This window comes from Amphiprion ocellaris, chromosome 1 (genome assembly GCF_022539595.1).
Source record: "Amphiprion ocellaris isolate individual 3 ecotype Okinawa chromosome 1, ASM2253959v1, whole genome shotgun sequence".
NCBI classification, from domain to species: Eukaryota; Metazoa; Chordata; class Actinopteri; family Pomacentridae; genus Amphiprion; species Amphiprion ocellaris.
Window position 1 is genome coordinate 20670639 of NC_072766.1, and position 18936 is coordinate 20689574.

Sequence of the window (18936 nt, forward strand, 5' to 3'; positions counted from 1 at the left end):
ATTTGTGTTTGACTGGTTGTTAGAAGTCAAGATTATTACTAAATGAAAGATCATTAGTAAAATAATGCAGCCAAAGCAGTTGTATGAGCATTTATTACTGTTTGTAGTGTTTGCTACTCTTTGAACTCTGGTTGATCTTGTCCTTTTTCAACATCCAGGGCTTCATGAGGTCATAATGTGTCCTAAACCCTATCTCAGCTCCTCCCCTCAAGCTTAAATAAATACAGACTCAGATTTAACGTAGCAGCTCTGTTAAAAAAATTCTCTAATTTTCCCTGTGTGAAGGAGCAATACAGACCACAGTAAGTAGGACACAACTATTTGACTGTACATATGTTCATATACTGAATGGTAATGTTTAGAGGTTTATAGTAAATATGGTGTTCAAGCTTCAGCTGCAATTTGGAAATCACATTTACACATTATGCATAACCTTTACAAAAGTAATGAGTTAAAATAATGAGCTTTAAATACAGGCACTGTGTGTGGATTATGTTATTATGTTAGATGTTGTGACGTGCAGCTGAAAACACTTTTACGTCAAAAGAACTGACATTCCACAGAAGATGCATTATTACCTGTTAAGAAGGAGTGAAAGAAAAGAACTTAAAATGGTGGAAAACAAAGGAGTTAAGAAATTTTGAAAATAAATGAGAACGAATGGAATTGGCTTGAAATTGTATCATTGTTTATATTTTGTGTTGACTAGGCTTAAAAATTAAGTTTTAAATGATCACAGTGAATTTACACAGTCATGATATTCCTCCTTCTTTAGTCAACTAACTGTCAGTTGTTTTTGTTCCAGATGAGGCTGATATATCTCTGCAGTGCTTTGCTGCTGCTCATCCTTCTGCCCAGAACCTGTCAAGGTGGCAACATCTTGGTCTTTCCTACTGAAGGCAGCCACTGGATAAACATGGATATTCTCCTTCAAGCTCTGCACTCCAGAGGACACAATTTAACTATTATTCGTGCTAACAAAAGCTGGTACATCAAGGATAACTCCACGTATTACAGTACCTACACAGTTCCAGTAGACAGTACCTTAGAAAAGGAGTTCATCATTAGAGTAGTTTCTGAGATCATAGATTTTGAGCGAGGAGCTCATCCCTTGATGAGTTTTCTTGGTTCAACTGTGGGCATGTTAGGCACGATTGTTGAAGCTCATGAAGGTGTGCATGAATTTGTAACAACCATGTTAGATGACAGAGAGTTGATTAGAAAGTTGAATGACACCAAGTTTGACCTAGTACTCACTGACCCCTGGTGGGGAGGTGGAGCCATTTTGGCCAAATATTTGAACCTTCCTTTGGTTTATAATGTTCGCTGGTTAATAGCTGGAGAAGCTCATTTTGGCATTGCCCCTTCACCCTTATCTTATATTCCTGTAACACAATCGCGTTGCACTGATAAGATGACCTTTTTTCAGAGAGTTAAAAATGTGATTGTACATCTAATAAGCCAAACACAAATTTATCTGGTCAATCAGATATACCAGAAAATATGTGACAAATATCTTGGACCAAATAATGATTTTTACCAGTTAATGATTGATGCAGACATCTGGCTGATGAGAGTGGACTTTGTGTTTGATTATCCACGCCCCACAATGCCTAATGTTGTGTACATGGGAGGGTTCCAGTGTAAACCTGCTAAACCTCTGCCTCAACACTTGGAGGAGTTTGTGCAGAGTTCTGGAGAGCATGGAGTCATCATCATGTCTCTGGGGACTTTTGTGAGTGAACTACCTGCTGACATGGCAAATGAGATCGCTGCAGCTTTTGCTAAACTTCCTCAGAAAGTCATCTGGAGGTATAAAGGCAGCAGACCATCCACTCTGGCCAACAACACTTTATTGGTGGACTGGATGCCTCAGAACGACCTTCTAGGACATCCTAAAGTAAAAGTGTTTGTGGCTCATGGAGGAACAAACGGAGTCCAAGAAGCTCTTTATCATGGAGTCCCAGTTGTGGGCATCCCCTTGTTTTTTGACCAATATGACAACCTGATCCGACTAGAAGACAGAGGAGGAGCTAAGATTCTTACATTATCTACAGTGGACAAAGACAACAACTTCCTAAGGGCTTTACGGCAGATCCTGAATGAACCCTCCTACAGGATGAACATGCAGAGACTCTCCAGGCTGCACAGAGATCAGCCAATAACACCAATGGATAACGCCCTCTTCTGGATCGAGTTTGTCATGAGACACAAAGGTGCAGCTCACCTGAAACCAGCATCACTCAGAATGTCCTGGTATTCCTACCACTCTGTAGACGTAGCTCTGTTCCTGGGTGGAGCTGTGCTGCTCATGCTTCTATCTACTTTCTTCTTGATTAGGTGTTTGTGTAATGCAATGTGTAAACCTAAAGTGAAACGTGAGTAATGATTGAAAAAATATATAGCACGTTTTGTACAAGAAATTTATCTCTAGAATAAAATACCGATATGTAAATGGTTAAATTTTTCCTGTGATGACAAGATTTGAGAGTTGACACAGCATATCTACAGTCACTAAGCAATGTCATGATTTTGTAGAAAAATATTTTATAGATTGTCTCTTCAGAAAGATCCCAGGCTGGGATGTGATCCAGGGATCTTCTGACTATGGGGCGATAGTGCTAACCACCGATTCACTGTGACAGAACATGACTTACATGAAATTGATTGAAAAATTAAACACCAATGTGGAGATGGATTCATCTATTCCTGATATTATTTTAAGGTTTAAGAATTAATACAACAAATCTACACTTAAAAAGCAATGTCATGATTCTATGGAGAAAATGGTTTACAGGTTTTGATTTTCTCTATATTTAATATTGTATTCTCTCATTTGAATGAAGTAAATAGTTATTGTGAGCATCTGCATAAATACTGTAGAAATAAAACAGCTGGATATTTATAGTTATTGTGGTGTCAAAATCATTTTAATTACTGCATATATGTGTGTTTTTGTGTTGCTACCTGCATGCACCAGGTGCAGCATCCTCTTTCTGAGACGTCAGTGTAATAAAAGTGGTCAGTGTATCCAGTTCTGCAAAAGTGTGAGAAATGTACAGAATTTGAATCTGCTTTCTTTGTGTCAAGGTTTTTCTTTTTTACTCTTTGTTGAATATTTGAAAAGAAAGTATTTCACAATACAGGAACAAGAATAGGTGAGCTGTAAACTGCACAATAAATCTTCACTGCTTGTTCATCTACTAACTTGATATTTATTGGAAGGATGTATCACCTAAATGCAACAGCCATGGTCTCTCAGTGGAGAATTGCTGATATCAAACCAATAAAAAAACAAAAAGCAAAAATCTAATTGTAGAGGTAAAAGGTTAGAAAATGAAAGGTCAGTAAATATTGGAAAGAGGCCTTTTCACCTACTGACAGACAGTAAAGTCAACAAGGGCTGGGACCAAACTGTGACACAACTCTGCATAAAACACCCTACTTGAAAGAAAGCACTACAATCTATTTCTTTACCAGTGACTATAGGTTAATAGTCTGCACCTAAAATCTACCTTCAGACTGATTGCTCTGTGAGTTGCATGATTCTGATTTGCTCGTTCTTGAACACCTTCTAACCACAGTCAAGTCTAGAGTCAAGAATCTTCCTTATCGTTATGTTTTCACACAGTATAGTTTCGATTGGTGACTGCCACCTATAGATAAAACATAGAAAAAGGCAGATTATTTACAAATAAAACAAAAGATATAAATATGTAAAAGGAATTGGTGCAAAATGAGCAGTGAAATGGGTGGTAAAATGCAGTCCAGCGCAAGACTCAGTTCTTTACTGCACATCGTGTGTCTGTTTGTGTGTGCAGGGGGGAAATGAATTGGACAGCTCTGGGATAAAAACTGTTTTTCAGTCTGGAAGTTAGAGTTTTTATGTTTCTGTACTGTTTACTGCGATACGTCAGGTCGTCCTCTGGACCAGCCTGCATTTATTAAGTCCAGGTCTGGAAGAGGACTTCCCACAATCCCTTTTGCTGTGTTCACCACCCGCGCTAAGTCCTTTCTGTCCTGAGCTGTGCATCTGCCGTACCACACTGTTGCACTGTGACAAATGATACTTTCTATTGTGGCTCTGTCGAAGTATGTCAGGAGCTGTGGGTAGAGACCAGCACATTTCAGCTTCCTGAGGAAGGAAAGTCTTTGTTGAGTCTTCTTTATTAGATGAGCTGTGTTCAGGGACCAGGTCAGTTCAGATATAATATGGACACCCAGGAACTGAATGTTGTCAACACGCTCGACGGATTCCCCTTGAAAGAATAGAGGAGCGTGTTCTGTCCTCCTGGACCTCCTGTAGTCCACAATGACCTCCTCAGTCTTACTAGTGCTCAGAACAAGGTTGTTGTCTGAGCACCACTGAATAAGGTGCTGGATCTCCTCTCTGTAATGTGTCTCATCATTTTCTGATATGAGACCCACTAAGGTGGTGTTGTCGGCAAACTTCACGACCGCGTTTGTGGAGTGGATGGTAGAACAGTCGCTGGTGAAAAGAGTGAAGAGGGCTGGGCTGAGCACGCATCCCTGTGGTGTGCCTGTGCTCAGCATCAGTGTAGAGGATGTACTGTCTCCCATTCTAACCACCTAGTCCCCGATCCAGTGACACAGCGATGTGGACAGTCCCAGGGTTCTGGAGCTTCAGTGTCAGCTTGTCCAGAAACACCGTATTACAGTTCGTGAGTTGGACAATTCCAACATGAATTTGTCAGTAATGGCAATTATTCTTTGTTGTCATTACAACAGCAGAGTTACTATAACAGGCTGCAGTGAGACAAGACAAGATGTTAACATCCAAATCCTGTCATGCTGCCAAACACACTGACAAGTTAGTTTTTATGTTCTCAGTAGAAGAAATCCACAGCAGACTGATGTTGGTACAATTTCAGTTAAATTTCACATGTAGTCCATTGTTCATTCTCAGAATGTGGCCAAGATCATCATCACATCATCTTGTGTTTAGCTGGCTTTGAGAAGTGCAGATTATTGTTAAATAAATGATTATTAGAAAAACAGTGGTTCCAAAGCAGCTGTATGAGCATTTATTACTGTTCTTAGTGCACCTTGAAGTCTGAATTTATGATTATTTTCAATCCACAGCAACTGAAAACGTCCCAGGTACTAACCCTACCAATCAGTAATCTCTTTATCATGGTTATTTGCTCTTACATTGAGCAGTTATTACCTTTCACTGTCTCGAGCCCCACTGGGTCACAGTGCATTCTGAATCATGTTTCAGCTCCTCCCCTCTGGAATACAGAACTACAGACTGGTCTTCCATACTGTTGCTGTACGAAGCAGCTTTCTATCTCTGTGATTTTTTCTGTGTGGAGAAACAATACAGACAACAGTAAGTAGAAACTTTTTCACTCACACAGTGTGAAAGTACATTATAATGAATGCAAAGAAATGTACAAGTTAACTTTGCAGCTTGGTCAGCAGAGAAGAGATTGTCAAAATACAGCTGCAGTTTGTAAATCACATTTGAAGTTGCTGTGATACTTTAAGAAAAGTAAAAATTTGCTACAAATGGGCTTTCATGACTTACAGAGTTTGTGGAGCAGCATAAACAATGTAAATGATCTTATTACACTAAATGTGGTGATGAGTAGTTCAAAAGACTAAAGCACTTTTATGTCAAAAGAACCGACTTTCAAGAAAAGCAACATAACTGTCTATTATGGGAAAGAGGAAGAGGAGGATTTACAATTATGGATAACGAGGAATTTATCCTTGTTCACATTTTGTGTTAATTACGGTTAAAAGAGTACTACTTTTTCATTAATCGTGATTGCTGTGACTGAATATATACAATAGAAATAGCAGTGATGATGACAGAGAATCATGTGATGTGAAGACGTTCTCCTCTATTTACCGTGATACTGACTGAGACTAAACCATTTGTCTCCTGCAGTTATGTCTGCTGCTCATCTCTGTTGGGTTAATCTTTCACTGTTCTATCACATTTATTGCTCACCTAAATCCAAATCCTGGTGCATTGTTTGTTGCTGTTCTCTGGACACTGTTTCAGTGTCATCTGTGGCTGCGTCCTAACTTAGCCGCTAGGATTAGTCACTGTGAAAGTAACAAGTTTCTTGGCTTGTGGTGATGGTTGTGGTTCTTGTTCAAATGAGCAGATTGTTTTGGCATTTTCAGTGTAATAAGGAAAGTGGTCAAGTTTGTAGAAGATGTGGTGTTTCAGTAACATCTGCTACTTCAGTCTGGAAACACAGCTCCAAACCCAGAGCAGCTCTGCTCTTCCAAAGAACTAATCAGCCCCTGTCTGTAAACAGTAGCTTTTAGTGTTGATAAGCTGATTGTGGCGTGTAACCAATAAAACAGTGCTGTGGGCGGAACATTGCTCAAAGCCTCAGGGTGACTACAGGCAGAGAGAGGCAGCTGCATCAGAGTCACAGTAAATCAGTATTTGGTTAATAATTATGTTACTGATAATTGGAAAAATGATGAATATCACAATCGATCGTCGACCAGGCCGATCTGTTGATCCCTGAGTTACAATGTAATAACATTTTGCAGTTCAGTCAACTGATTGCTAATTGTTTTTATGTCAGATGAGGCTGATCTATTATTGCACTGCTTTGCTGCTGCTCATCCTTCTGCCCAGAACGTGTCAAGGTGGCAACATCTTGGTCTTTCCTATGGAAGGCAGCCACTGGATAAACATGGATATCCTACTTCAAGCTCTGCACTCCAGAGGACATAATGTCACGATTGTGCGTTCAAGCCAAAGCTGGTACATCAAGGATAACTCCACGTATTACAGTACCTACACAGTTCCAATAGAAATTGGCTTTGAGAGGGAGTTCATCTCAAGAACCATTTCTGAGATCATAGATTTTCAACGGGGAGCTCTTCCCTTGACAAGTTTTTTCCATTTGGCTGTCGGCATGCTTGGCACACTTACTGAAGCTCACAGAGGTTTGGATGAATTTGCATCAGGGATGCTAGATGACAAAAAGTTCATGAGAACGTTGAATGACACCAAGTTTGACCTGGTCCTCACTGATCCCTGCTGGGGAGGTGGAATCATTCTGGCCAAATATTTGAACCTTCCTTTGGTTTATAATGTTCGCTGGCTCATACCTGAAGAAGCTCATATTTCCATTGCCCCTTCACCCATATCTTATATTCCTATCATGGGATCTGGCTTAACTAATCAGATGACCTTTTTCCAGAGAGTTAAAAACATGATTTACTATGTAGTATCCCAAACACAAAAGCATCTGGTGGCAAAGAAAGTATATCAGAAAATATGTGACAAATATCTTGGACCCAATAATGATTTTAACCAGTTAATGATTGATGCAGACATCTGGCTGATGAGAGCGGACTTTGTGTTTGAGTTCCCTCGTCCCACAATGCCTAATGTTGTGTACATGGGAGGGTTCCAGTGTAAACCTGCTAAACCTCTGCCTCAACACTTGGAGGAGTTTGTGCAGAGTTCTGGAGAGCATGGAGTCATCATCATGTCTCTGGGGACTTTTGTGAATGAACTACCTGCTGACATGGCAAATGAGATCGCTGCAGCTTTTGCTAAACTTCCTCAGAAAGTCATCTGGAGGTATAAAGGCAGCAGACCATCCACTCTGGCCAACAACACTTTATTGGTGGACTGGATGCCTCAGAACGACCTTCTAGGACATCCTAAAGTAAAAGTGTTTGTGGCTCACGGAGGAACAAACGGAGTCCAAGAAGCTCTTTATCATGGAGTCCCAGTTGTGGGCATCCCCGTGGCATTTGACCAATATGACAACTTGCTCCGACTAGAAGACAGAGGAGCAGCTAAGATTCTTACATTATCTACAGTGGACAAAGACAACAACTTCCTAAAAGCTATCCAGGAGGTCCTGAATGAACCCTCCTACAGGATGAACATGCAGAGACTCTCCAGGCTGCACAGAGATCAGCCAATAACACCGATGGATAACGCCCTCTTCTGGATCGAGTTTGTCATGAGACACAAAGGTGCAGCTCACCTGAAACCAGCATCACTCAGAATGTCCTGGTATTCCTACCACTCTGTAGACGTAGCTCTGTTCCTGGGTGGAGCTGTGCTGCTCATGCTTCTATCTACTTTCTTCTTGATTAGGTGTTTGTGTAATGCAATGTGTAAACCTAAAGTGAAACGTGAGTAATGATTTAAGGGATATACAGACAGGTGAAAAATTAAACCAACTTCTCTTTTCGGTTTGGACCCCACAACATAACAAAACCACCAGATCTTCTCTCCGTAGTGTTCAAGTATTCAGTCCATTTTCTTAGTGCACACCACACATGCATCCGTCTATTTGTTAAGACAGTGGTGAAGGATGACTCATTTCACCAGGGTTAATAGAATCTGACTCCCTTTTGGAGCCATCCTCAATTATAAATTCTAAGAAATGCAGTTTTTGCCTCTTCTACACTGGCTTTGTTTTTCAGTTCCAGACATTGCCACTTAACGCTGTAGATCAAAATCTCCAACCCTCTTTTCTTATGTTTTCCTGTAGATAAAATGCAGACTTGAGACATGTTAGTATTCCCATTGAAAACAGTGCCAGTTAACTGGTCTTTGTGGCTGAAGCTCCTGCCATCCGTTCCAGAGCAATGAACCCTTTCTTAGACTCACTTCAATCTTTCCTTCTTTCAGTCGTGATAGAAAACCAGCAACAACTGGGTCAGCATTTTTCATTTTTTCACATGCAACAAATTCTGACTGGACGTTAACTACTTCATTGTGAATTGTAGCATGTATGTTGGTTGTGTTTCTCCACTCTTCAATTTAGTTTTTCCTTTTATTTGTTACCTGTCTGTACAATATGTCAACAAATTCTATTTTTAAACTGAATGCCATGAAAAAATTGCATTTATCATGAGATTATTATGGAATTGCTTAATATTCAGATTTTAGTAAATTATTTGGATTAACTAAATGGATGTTGTGACCATCTTCATAATAACATGGTAGAATTGAATCAGAAGGAATGAATGTAAATTTGGTTTGAAATTATTTGTCCCATTGTGGATATTTATACTCAATCTAGGTGTTGAAATCATTTTCAGTTCTGTGTATATGTGTGTTTCTGTGTTTATACCTGAATAGGCATGTGAAGCGTACAGGTTATGAGGGTCTCCCAGTTGTTTTAATACCAGAATGTGTACTTTTTTTAACTCTTTGTAGAACATTTCAAAAGAAAACCATTACACAATACTGAAAAAAGAAATGTCAAGCTGTAAGAGAACTGTACAATAAATCAGACCTGCTTGTTTATCTACAGAATTGGGATTTATTGAAAGTATTCTTCTCTTAAATCTCATCGCAGCAGCTCCTCAATGGAGAATTCGTGACATCAAGTCATACATATATACATATATATACATATATACATACATACATATATATATATATATATATATATATATATATATATATATATATATATATATATATATATATATATATATATATATATATATATATATATATTTACATATATACATAGTTACATATATATATAGTTACATATAGTTACAACCCGGCTCCTCAGTTGCAACAAAAACTCTGAGACAACCACTGTACGGTGAAAAACGAATGTTTATTGCCTAATCCAAAAGCAGTCCACACTGCCGTCAAGGCCCAAACGCCACAAAAACCCACACGTGAGGCTGGAGCTCTGCAGACACCAGCTCCTGTCAGCGAGGCCCATCTCAATTGGAGAGGAGAGCGGTTAAATGCAGCGGAGCCACTGATTGCAGGTGTGGCTCAGTCAGGTGGCGACCCTCAGCTCCTGATCAGGCACACCTGGTGTCCAGATGAAGGGTCATCACACACACCCCCCCTTAAGACGATGCTCCCCCTGGGAAATCTCAAACAGCCGCATCAACAATACACAACACAAACTCATTGCTTTAAGTTGAATTGGTCACCAATTTCCCACACCCCGGAAACTGTACAGACTCCTATACTGACAAATTTCAGTCGACTGGACACAATGTCCAAGCCATCGTACTCACCAGTCCTACGTAGACCACTCCAGGCAACCCCTCATCTCCATGCTGCACCCAGCAACCTCTGGTGGCAGGAGGAGCATTTTTAAGCGTGTAGGAGGAGAAACAAACAGGAACCAGGAGGACCACGCATGAATCCAATGAGCACAGTTTTACAAACCAGGGACTCTGGACAAACAGCCACCACATCTTCAGAGCTAATGTGGCGTGCATCCAAACAGTGGGATGGTAAAAGACAACTATGGCCAACATTCAGTCACCAGTTCATGCACCCCTTCACGGGTCTGATGCTGCAGGGCATAGGCTTAAACCGACTGACGAGCCGGTTAACCTCAGCCTCACGGTCATACCAGCACTCTTTACTCAGAGAAGGGGAAAGCTGGCCTTCATGCGAGGCCAAAAGAAGTACTTACGGATGTACCAGTACATCTTTTGTACCCCCAGATGTCCACACCGACCATATGATGTCCCCAGTACCTTCCCCCTGGAACGCTGAAGGCACAACAGTCTGAAAAACAGGATCACCAATGAAACCTTTCCCCTTTGGCACCCATTTCCTTAGCAACAGGTTGTTGTTTACCAGATAACCTGGTGCAGAACTCTCCCCATGTAAGAGCCCAGAATCAAACATCGCACTAAGAGAAGGATCAGCTTGTTGTTCTGCTTCCAGGTCACTGTGAGAAACTGAAGGAAAAACATCAGGTAACCCCACAGTGAAGGACCCACTATCCTCAGTACCACTCAGCTCCAGGTCTGATTCTGCCTCTCTAGCCCATACGGTCTGGGCAGCTGTACCGCCACCAGCAAAACACTCTACAACACCAGGAGAAGCTGTTACCACAGGTTGAGGTGGACCATCAGCCCACACACAGCTACCAGCCAGGTCATTCCCCAAAATAACCTGCGCCCCCTGGACTGGTAGAGCTGGTCGCACCCCCATGGTCACCTCACCCTGATCCAAACCACAGTCTAGCACCAGTTCATGGGCTGGAATAGGCAGCACACCCAACCCCATTCCCTGCATCAAAACGTTACCACCAGTAGCAGTGAACTGAGAGAACGGCAGCACAGAACTCACAATGTATGAGCGACTCGCTCATGTATCTCTCAGGATTTTAACTGGTACTTTACATCACTACCTACCAGTGACACGTAGCCATTAGACACAAAAGCTGAGAAGTCAGACTGCAATCTCCCATAGTCCCCTGCAGATTCCCCCTTAACTCTGCGAGAGCTGACACCAGTAGAGAGAACACTGGTTAACCTCCTGCCAGGAGCAGCGAGCGCAACAGGCTCCACCTGCCCACTTTCAGAATGACCTTTTAGCGGACATTCAGCCTTCCAGTGTCCCCTGCCTCTACAGTAGTGACAGATGTTTTTCTGATCCCCCTGTGTCTGATTCTGCACGGACCTATCCATTCTACTTTTACCAGATTCCGGAGCTCGATAGTCATAATCACCGTGATGAGTTAATACATAATCATCGGCGAGGGCCGCAGCTTCCTCTGCTGTCCTCACCTTATGCTCACTAATATAGACAGCAATATGTGGAGGAACTGAATCCTTAAACTGCTCCAGAATAACCAACTCACACAGAGCGTCAAATGTATGAACATTTAGTGAAGAACACCACCGATGGAAATGTGTACTTAGCTCCCTGGCAAACTCCATGTGAGTCTGGCGACCCGACTTCTCCCATGACCTGAACCTCTGTCTGTAGGCCTCGGGCACCAACTCATAGGCCTTAAGAACAGCGGCTTTGACTGAAATATAGACCCTGCTGCCTGCAACACCAAGAGCACAATACGCCTCCTGAGCCTTACCTGTGAGAACACACTGCAGGAGTAACGTCCTCTCAGCATCAGACCAACCTCTGGTCTCAGCCACTCTCTCAAACAGGGAAAAAAACGTGTCAGTATCCCCTTCACAAAACTGAGAAACCAACCGCAGATTCATGGACACATCAAATGAAGGTGGAGGACCAGACGAACCCCCAGGAGTCTGACCCACGACCCCAGCAGATCTCAGGCTTAACATGCGCTCCTCCAGCTCAAGCTTTTTCAGTTCGACTTGTAACATCAGCAACCTCTCACGCTACTCAAATGTTAAAGTCTAACTGCTCAGAGCAGCTACACCAGAGTCTAAACCAGCCTCAACAGCTTGAACTTTATAGGCTGGAGAACCCCTGCATCAAGTAGGTTCATTTTCAGGATGTGTTTCATGTTTTCTTTTGATCGTTTATCCCCCACATCCATTTTAAAGTACTCTGCTATTTTCACTAACTGCTCCCGTGAACAGCGGTCCAACAGCTCCTCTGATGGAGCTTTCAAAAAATCTTCCACCGAAGCCATGACTCAGCACAAACCGAATAACCACAATAATACCGACAGGCTCAATCAGCTGCTCTGTCACTAAGCTCTCTGCAGCGGAAACAGCTGACTCGTCTCCCTGGCTCCGTCCCTCTAAAACTGCCTCAACCAGAATCTGACTGAACTCCCTCCCTAGTCTTCAGGTGCTACTTATGGCGGGTATTTACGCACTGATCTCCCGCAGGCCCGGCGAAGCAACCGAGTGTGGCAAGACTACGAGGGTTAGATGTATGTTTGTTATTTACCACGTGTCCAACAACGCCACCTGGGGGGAGTTTCACCCCCAGGAGATCTATTTAGGGAGGACCACGACTCCAATACAGACAAAAGAAAGGTCACACAGGTACGAGAGACACCAGAGACTGACACGATTCCAATTAAAGTATAAAAATGGAAATTTATTAACAATAATTAAAAATTTAAACTCTTTGTAAAACAAACCTTGGTGGCGATGCCAAGACATCACTCGGTAGTAAGTGGCACAGTATTAATCTAATCCTCCAGGGCCCTCCTGACTTAATTAAGTTTGCCAACGAAACACAGTCGCTAGGCACAGGGCTGGGGGCTTACCAGGCAGAGATGACTAACTGAAGGGGAGAAGGGAAGGGTCTTGATGCACCACACCACACATGAACAAAACAAAATCATTGATGGACACCCAAGTGCACTACTGTACAGGGAGTGAAGGGACCACCACCGCCGGGGGAATCAGTCAGCCACCAGCCACCTGGCCCAACAGCTCCTGTCCAAGAAAAAGAGGCAAACTGTTAGTCACGGGAAAACGAGGCACACCTACATAGATCTGAAATAAACTGCCCCAACACCACACTAGGCTGGGCCCAGGAGGTCACCACCAAGGCCAATTATGCCAACATGCACCCCTTACTCCCTCACCCAGTCAACCCAATAAACTAAAAAAAGGAAAACAAAATTTACAAACTCCCCAAAAAAATAACTGGATAACTTAAATATGCAATCACAACAAATAAGTAAACAAACAATAAATAAATAACAAAACTAACTAATAAAGAATCCCAAGATCTATACTAACACAAATAATTCTAATACTAATAATTCTAATACAAAAAAAATTAATACTAAAAATTCTAATACTAATAATAACAACAACACTAATAATAATAATACTCTCAATAACAGGCGTGCTGGGCAAGAGGCACGCGCACACCAAGATAGTTGTTCTTTTTTTACAACATCAAACAACAACAAAAAAACAATACAACAACTGCCGATGAGCGGAGAGCTTGCGGCGATGAACCGCAGACAGAACAGCAGTAGCCCGCTGAACCCCCCCGTCCGTGAAGACGCAGCTCCTCAGGCAACAGGGGAGACAGCAGCATGATCACTGCCAACAGCAATCAGAAACCAAAGTCATCTCATGTGCAGCCCAGCAAAAACACAAAGAAACGACAGACAGAAACGAGCCAGCCTTCATCCTGAATTCAATACAGCGCGTGAATTATTACGCCCGGCTCCCAGCCTTCAGCCAGAACACGGCCCGACTCTGCTAGAAAGCAGAAAGCACATCAAACACCACTAATACAGCCCAGCGATGTAGCGACCGCGTCCGCACATACCTGAGGACAGGAAATAGCGAAAGCTCGACAGCCAGCGTCTCAAAACCACCACGCAAATCCACGCTATTGATGTAGACCTCCGGCTCAAGGAACAGGAAAGAGGACGCACGTACGAGACGCGCAGCCCTCTCCCAGATATAACTGGGCGTGGCACCGCCCAGCAAGCCAGGTGCATTAGGAAGATTACTCCCAGCTGCGCACACCTGATCCGGTACACACAATACGAGGATCGCCGACTCCACCTGCAGCCTCGGACGTGCTCCCGAGACAACCGCTCCAACCACGTTCTCACCACACTACCGACCCCCCAACGGACTCCAAGGGGGTTCGCTCTGAAGCATAACAGTGACAAAACCACAGCAACTTATCACCACGGTGCCGCTACTGAAACACCCAAACTCCGAAACACACACACACTGGCATCAAAGCCTGACGACAACTTCGTCTGCGCACTAAACGGAACTCCAAGAGCTGTCTACTCACCTTACACGTGTCTCCGAACACCCAGAATGCGCCGATCCTCCTAAACTGAATGAATGAACAAGCCACACAGCGTCACTCCCGACACTACAAAGCACCTGAGTCATTCACAAAAACCACAGTCTCCGCCCACAACGGCACTCACACAGACCAGCTGCCGCTGTTTAATCCGGTTGGACTGTTTGGACGAGCTCCCATTTGTTACAACCCGGCTCCTCAGTTGCAACAAAAACTCGGAGACAACCACTGTACGGTGAAAAACGAATGTTTATCGCCTAATCCAAAAGCAGTCCACACTGCCGTCAAGGCCCAAACGCCACAAAAACCCACACGTGAGGCTGGAGCTCCGCAGACACCAGCTCCTGTCAGAGAGCGGTTAAACGCACGTTAAACGCAGCTGAGCCACTGATTGCAGGTGTGGCTCAGTCAGGTGGCGACCCTCGGAACTATATGGGTAAAAGGTTAAAAAGTAAGTAGGTAAAAGGTCAGCAAATAATACAGGGGACATTTGACCTGCATTCAGACAGAATAAAAAAGTGTGATATGACTCAGCATAGGGCACCCTCGTTTGACCAAAGCACCATAAACTCTTTATCACTGACTACAGTCTAATGTTCTGCAGATAAAATCTACCTGCAGACTGTTATTTGAGACACATGAATCTCATTTGCCCATGCTGTTACATCTTCTAATCACAGTTCTTGAATTGGACAATTACAGGATGTGTTTGTCATTAATGGAATTTACATTTTGCATCTTTACATAATGAGAGCTACTACAGGCTGCAATGAACCAAGGCAAGAAATATTAATATGTAAATCCTGTAATGCTGCCAAACACACTGACAATCAGTATCACTCAGTAATCTCATGATTGCTGCTCTTTGAACTCTGGTTGGTCTTGATCCTTTTCATCATCCCAGGCATTATGAGGTCAAAATGTGTCCTAAAACCTAGCTCTGCTCCTCCCCTCCACCTTAAATAAGTTCAGACTGTGGTTTAACGTACCAGCTTTCCCTGTGTGAAGGAACAATACAGATCACAGTAAGTAGGATACAACTGTTTGACTGTTCTTATGTTCATATGCTGAATGTTAATGTTTAGAAGTTTATTGTAAATATGATGTTCGAACTGCAGCTGTAATTGAGAAATCGCATTTACACATTATGTATGAACTTTAGAAAAGCAATTGTTTAAAACAAATGGGCTTTAATTATAGGCAGTGTGTGGAAGAGCAGACATGGAAACTGTTTGATTCTGTTAGATGTGATGTGCTGCTAAAAAGACTTTTAAAAAGGACTGACATTTCACAGAAAATACATAACTACCTGTTACAAAGGAGTGAAAGAAAATAACTTAAAACGATTGAAAACAAAGGAGTTAAGACATTTTGAAAATAAATGAGAATGAATGGAGTTGGCTTGAAATTGTATCATTGTTTACATTTTGTGTTGACTAAGCTTAAAAAGTAAGTTTTAAATGATTAAAGTACCTTCACACAGTCATGATATTCCTCCTTCCTTAGTCAATTGACTGTCAGTTGTTTTTGTTCCAGATGAGGCTGATATATCTCTGCAGTGCTTTGCTGCTGCTCATCCTTCTGCCCAGAACCTGTCAAGGTGGCAACATCTTGGTCTTTCCTACTGAAGGCAGCCACTGGATAAACATGGATATTCTCCTTCAAGCTCTGCACTCCAGAGGACATAATCTAACTATTATTCGTGCTAACAAAAGCTGGTACATCAAAGATAACTCCACATATTACAGTACCTACACAGTTCCAGTTGAGACAAGCATAAGCAAGGAGTTCATCATTAGAGTAGTTTCTGAGATCATAGACTTTGAACGAGGAGCTCATCCCTTGATGAGTTTTCTTGGTTCAACTGTGGGCTTGTTTGGTGCATTTATTGAAGCTCATGAAGGTGTGCGTGAATTAGTAACAGCGATGTTAGATGACAGAGAATTGATGAGGAAGTTGAATGACACCAAGTTTGACATGGTCCTCAGTGACCCTTGGTGGGGAGGTGGACCCATTTTGGCCAAATATTTGAACCTTCCTTTGGTTTATAATGTTCGCTGGATGTTTGGTGGTGAAGGTCATTTCGCCATTGCTCCGTCACCCACATCCTACATTCCGTTAACAGGATCTGTCTGCACTGATAAGATGACCTTTTTTCAGAGAGTTAAAAACATGATTTTACATCTATTAACACAAACACAAAAACATTTGATCAATGAAATATATCAGAAAATATGTGACAAATATCTTGGACCCGATAATGATTTTAACCAGCTATTGATTGATGCAGACATCTGGCTGATGAGAGTGGACTTTGTGTTTGATTATCCACGCCCCACAATGCCTAATGTTGTGTACATGGGAGGGTTCCAGTGTAAACCTCCAAAACCTCTGCCTCAACACTTGGAGGAGTTTGTGCAGAGTTCTGGAGAGCATGGAGTCATCATCATGTCTCTGGGGACTTTTGTGAATGAACTACCTGCTGACATGGCAAATGAGATCGCTGCAGCTTTTGCTAAACTTCCTCAGAAAGTCATCTGGAGATACAAAGGCAGCAGACCAGACACTCTGGGCAACAACACTTTATTGGTGGACTGGATGCCTCAGAACGACCTTCTAGGACATCCTAAAGTAAAAGTGTTTGTGGCTCATGGAGGAACAAACGGAGTCCAAGAAGCTATTTATCATGGAGTCCCAGTTGTGGGTCTCCCAGTGTTTTTTGACCAACATGACAACCTGATCCGACTAGAAGACAGAGGAGGAGCTAAGATTCTTACATTATCTACAGTGGACAAAGACAACAACTTCCTAACAGGTATCCAGGAGGTCCTGAATGAACCCTCCTACAGGATGAACATGCAGAGACTCTCCAGGCTGCACAGAGATCAGCCAATAACACCAATGGATAACGCCCTCTTCTGGATCGAGTTTGTCATGAGACACAAAGGTGCAGCTCACCTGAAACCAGCATCACTCAGAATGTCCTGGTATTCCTACCACTCTGTAGACGTAGCTCTGTTCCTCGGTGGAGCTGTGCTGCTCATGCTTCTATCTACTTTCTTCTTGATTAGGTGTTTGTGTAATGCAATGTGTAAATCTAAAGTGAAACATAAGTAATGATTTAAGGGATGTACAGACAAGTGGCAAATTGAATCAGCTGGACCTCTCTTTTCGGTTCGGCCCCTACAACATAACAGAACCACCAGATCTTCTCTCTATAGGGCTCAAATGTTTTCTTCATGCACACCATTCATGCATCCACTTGTTTGTTAAGACAATAGTGAAAGATGACTCATCTAACAATATCACTTATTTCCACATCTGTGTAGATCCAGTGAATTTTGCACTGCTGCAAAAATATTAACTTACCATACATGTATAACGATCAAGAAGATTATCTGGAGACTCGGATTCGTTTTTGTATGAGGCTCTAAACATTTTAATTTCTGCTGTAAATGTGTTCATTTCACCACAAGGGTTGATAGAAACTGACTCACTTTTGGAGCCAGCTTCAAGTGTGGATTCTAGGAACTGCAGTTTTTGTCATTTTTGCACTGGCTTTGTTCTTCACTTTTAGACATTTCCACTTAACGCGGTCGATCTTCCTTCAATCTTGACAGAAAACCAGAAACAACTGGGTCAGCATTTTTACACGTGCACCAAATTCTGACTGGATGTTAACTACTTAATAGTGAATCATAGCATGCATGTTAGTTTTGTTTCTCCACTTTTAAATTTAGGTTTTCCTTTTATTTGTCGCCTGTCTGTACAATATGTAGACAAATTCTACTTTAAAAACTGAATGTCATCAAAAAATTGCATTTATAATGAGATTTTTATGGGATTTGTGAGTGAATTTGCTCAATATTCATGTTCTAGTAGATTATTTAGATGAACTAAATGGATGTTGTGACCATCTTCAATAATAACATGGTAGAAATGAAGCAGAGACAATGAATGTAAATTAGGTTTGAAATTACTTGTCCCATTGTGGATATTTGTACTCAATCTAGGTGTTGAAATCATTTTTATTTCGTATATATGTATGTTTTTGTGTTTATACCTGCATAGGTCTTCGAAGCGTACGGGTTATGAGGGTGTCCCAGTTGTTGTTAATTCTAAAATGTGTATTTTTTTTAATTCTTTGTAGAACATTTCAAACAAAAACCATTGCACAATACCGAAAAAAGAAATATCAAGCTGTAGAGAACTATACAATAAATTTGACCTGCTTGTTTATCTACATGCTTGGGATTTATTGCAAGTGTTCGTCTCTTAAATCTCACAGTAGCAGCGTCCCAGTAGAGAACTCAATATTGTCAGTTCATTTCAATAAAACTTTTGTAAATGTATGAGCAAAAGGTTGGAAAATCACCAGGGAATATTACTGGAGCTTTTTGAGCTGTATTTAGATATACGTGAAAGAAGAGCAGGGACAACAGTGTGACTAGACTCAGTTTAAT

The 18936-nt window shown here is 41.9% G+C and overlaps 5 protein-coding genes across 6 annotated transcripts in view; 3 read left to right on the plus strand and 2 right to left on the minus strand.

Annotated features, from left to right (window-relative positions):
• Positions 1 to 14780, minus strand: part of chrna5 (cholinergic receptor, nicotinic, alpha 5) — a 32757-nt gene extending 17977 nt beyond the window's left edge. Inside the window, exon 1 of the mRNA XM_055013029.1 lies at positions 14459 to 14780. The gene's annotated coding sequence lies outside the window, so the exon portion shown is untranslated. The remainder of the gene's footprint in view (positions 1 to 14458) is intronic.
• On the plus strand, positions 188 to 2911 carry LOC111572430 (UDP-glucuronosyltransferase 2A1-like). The gene is made up of 2 exons (XM_035950871.2): positions 188 to 302; positions 806 to 2911. Exon 2 carries the CDS (start codon positions 806 to 808, stop codon positions 2384 to 2386), a length of 1581 nt encoding a protein of 526 aa, XP_035806764.2. The 5' UTR covers positions 188 to 302; the 3' UTR covers positions 2387 to 2911.
• Positions 5216 to 18716, plus strand: LOC111572425 (UDP-glucuronosyltransferase 2A1-like). Of its 2 annotated transcripts, none has more exons than XM_055013012.1 (2): positions 5216 to 5353; positions 16010 to 18716. In XM_055013012.1, the coding sequence occupies exon 2, from the start codon at positions 16010 to 16012 to the stop codon at positions 17588 to 17590; it is 1581 nt and encodes a 526-aa protein (XP_054868987.1). In that variant the 5' UTR covers positions 5216 to 5353; the 3' UTR covers positions 17591 to 18716. The 2 variants fall into 2 exon arrangements, with proteins under 2 accessions (XP_054868987.1, XP_035806765.2); XM_035950872.2 differs by lacking the exon at positions 5216 to 5353 and adding an exon at positions 14312 to 15498.
• Positions 6561 to 9261, plus strand: LOC111572429 (UDP-glucuronosyltransferase 2A3-like). The gene has a single exon (XM_055013002.1). The coding sequence runs from the start codon at positions 6576 to 6578 to the stop codon at positions 8157 to 8159; it is 1584 nt and encodes a 527-aa protein (XP_054868977.1). The 5' UTR covers positions 6561 to 6575; the 3' UTR covers positions 8160 to 9261.
• On the minus strand, positions 9547 to 14438 carry LOC118470711 (uncharacterized). The gene is made up of 2 exons (XM_035950874.2): positions 13976 to 14438; positions 9547 to 13122 (listed from the first exon to the last, which is right to left on the minus strand). Exon 2 carries the CDS (start codon positions 12088 to 12090, stop codon positions 11119 to 11121), a length of 972 nt encoding a protein of 323 aa, XP_035806767.2. The 5' UTR covers positions 12091 to 13122; positions 13976 to 14438; the 3' UTR covers positions 9547 to 11118.
• Positions 18717 to 18936: the final 220 nt, after the last annotated feature.

Excerpts from the sequence above, each read along its gene's own strand:
- LOC111572430 (XM_035950871.2), top strand. The coding sequence starts at position 806 with ATGAGGCTGATATATCTCTGCAGTGCTTTGCTGCTGCTCATCCTTCTG.
- LOC111572429 (XM_055013002.1), top strand. The coding sequence starts at position 6,576 with ATGAGGCTGATCTATTATTGCACTGCTTTGCTGCTGCTCATCCTTCTG.
- LOC118470711 (XM_035950874.2), bottom strand. The coding sequence starts at position 12,090 with ATGTTACAAGTCGAACTGAAAAAGCTTGAGCTGGAGGAGCGCATGTTA.
- LOC111572425 (XM_055013012.1), top strand. The coding sequence starts at position 16,010 with ATGAGGCTGATATATCTCTGCAGTGCTTTGCTGCTGCTCATCCTTCTG.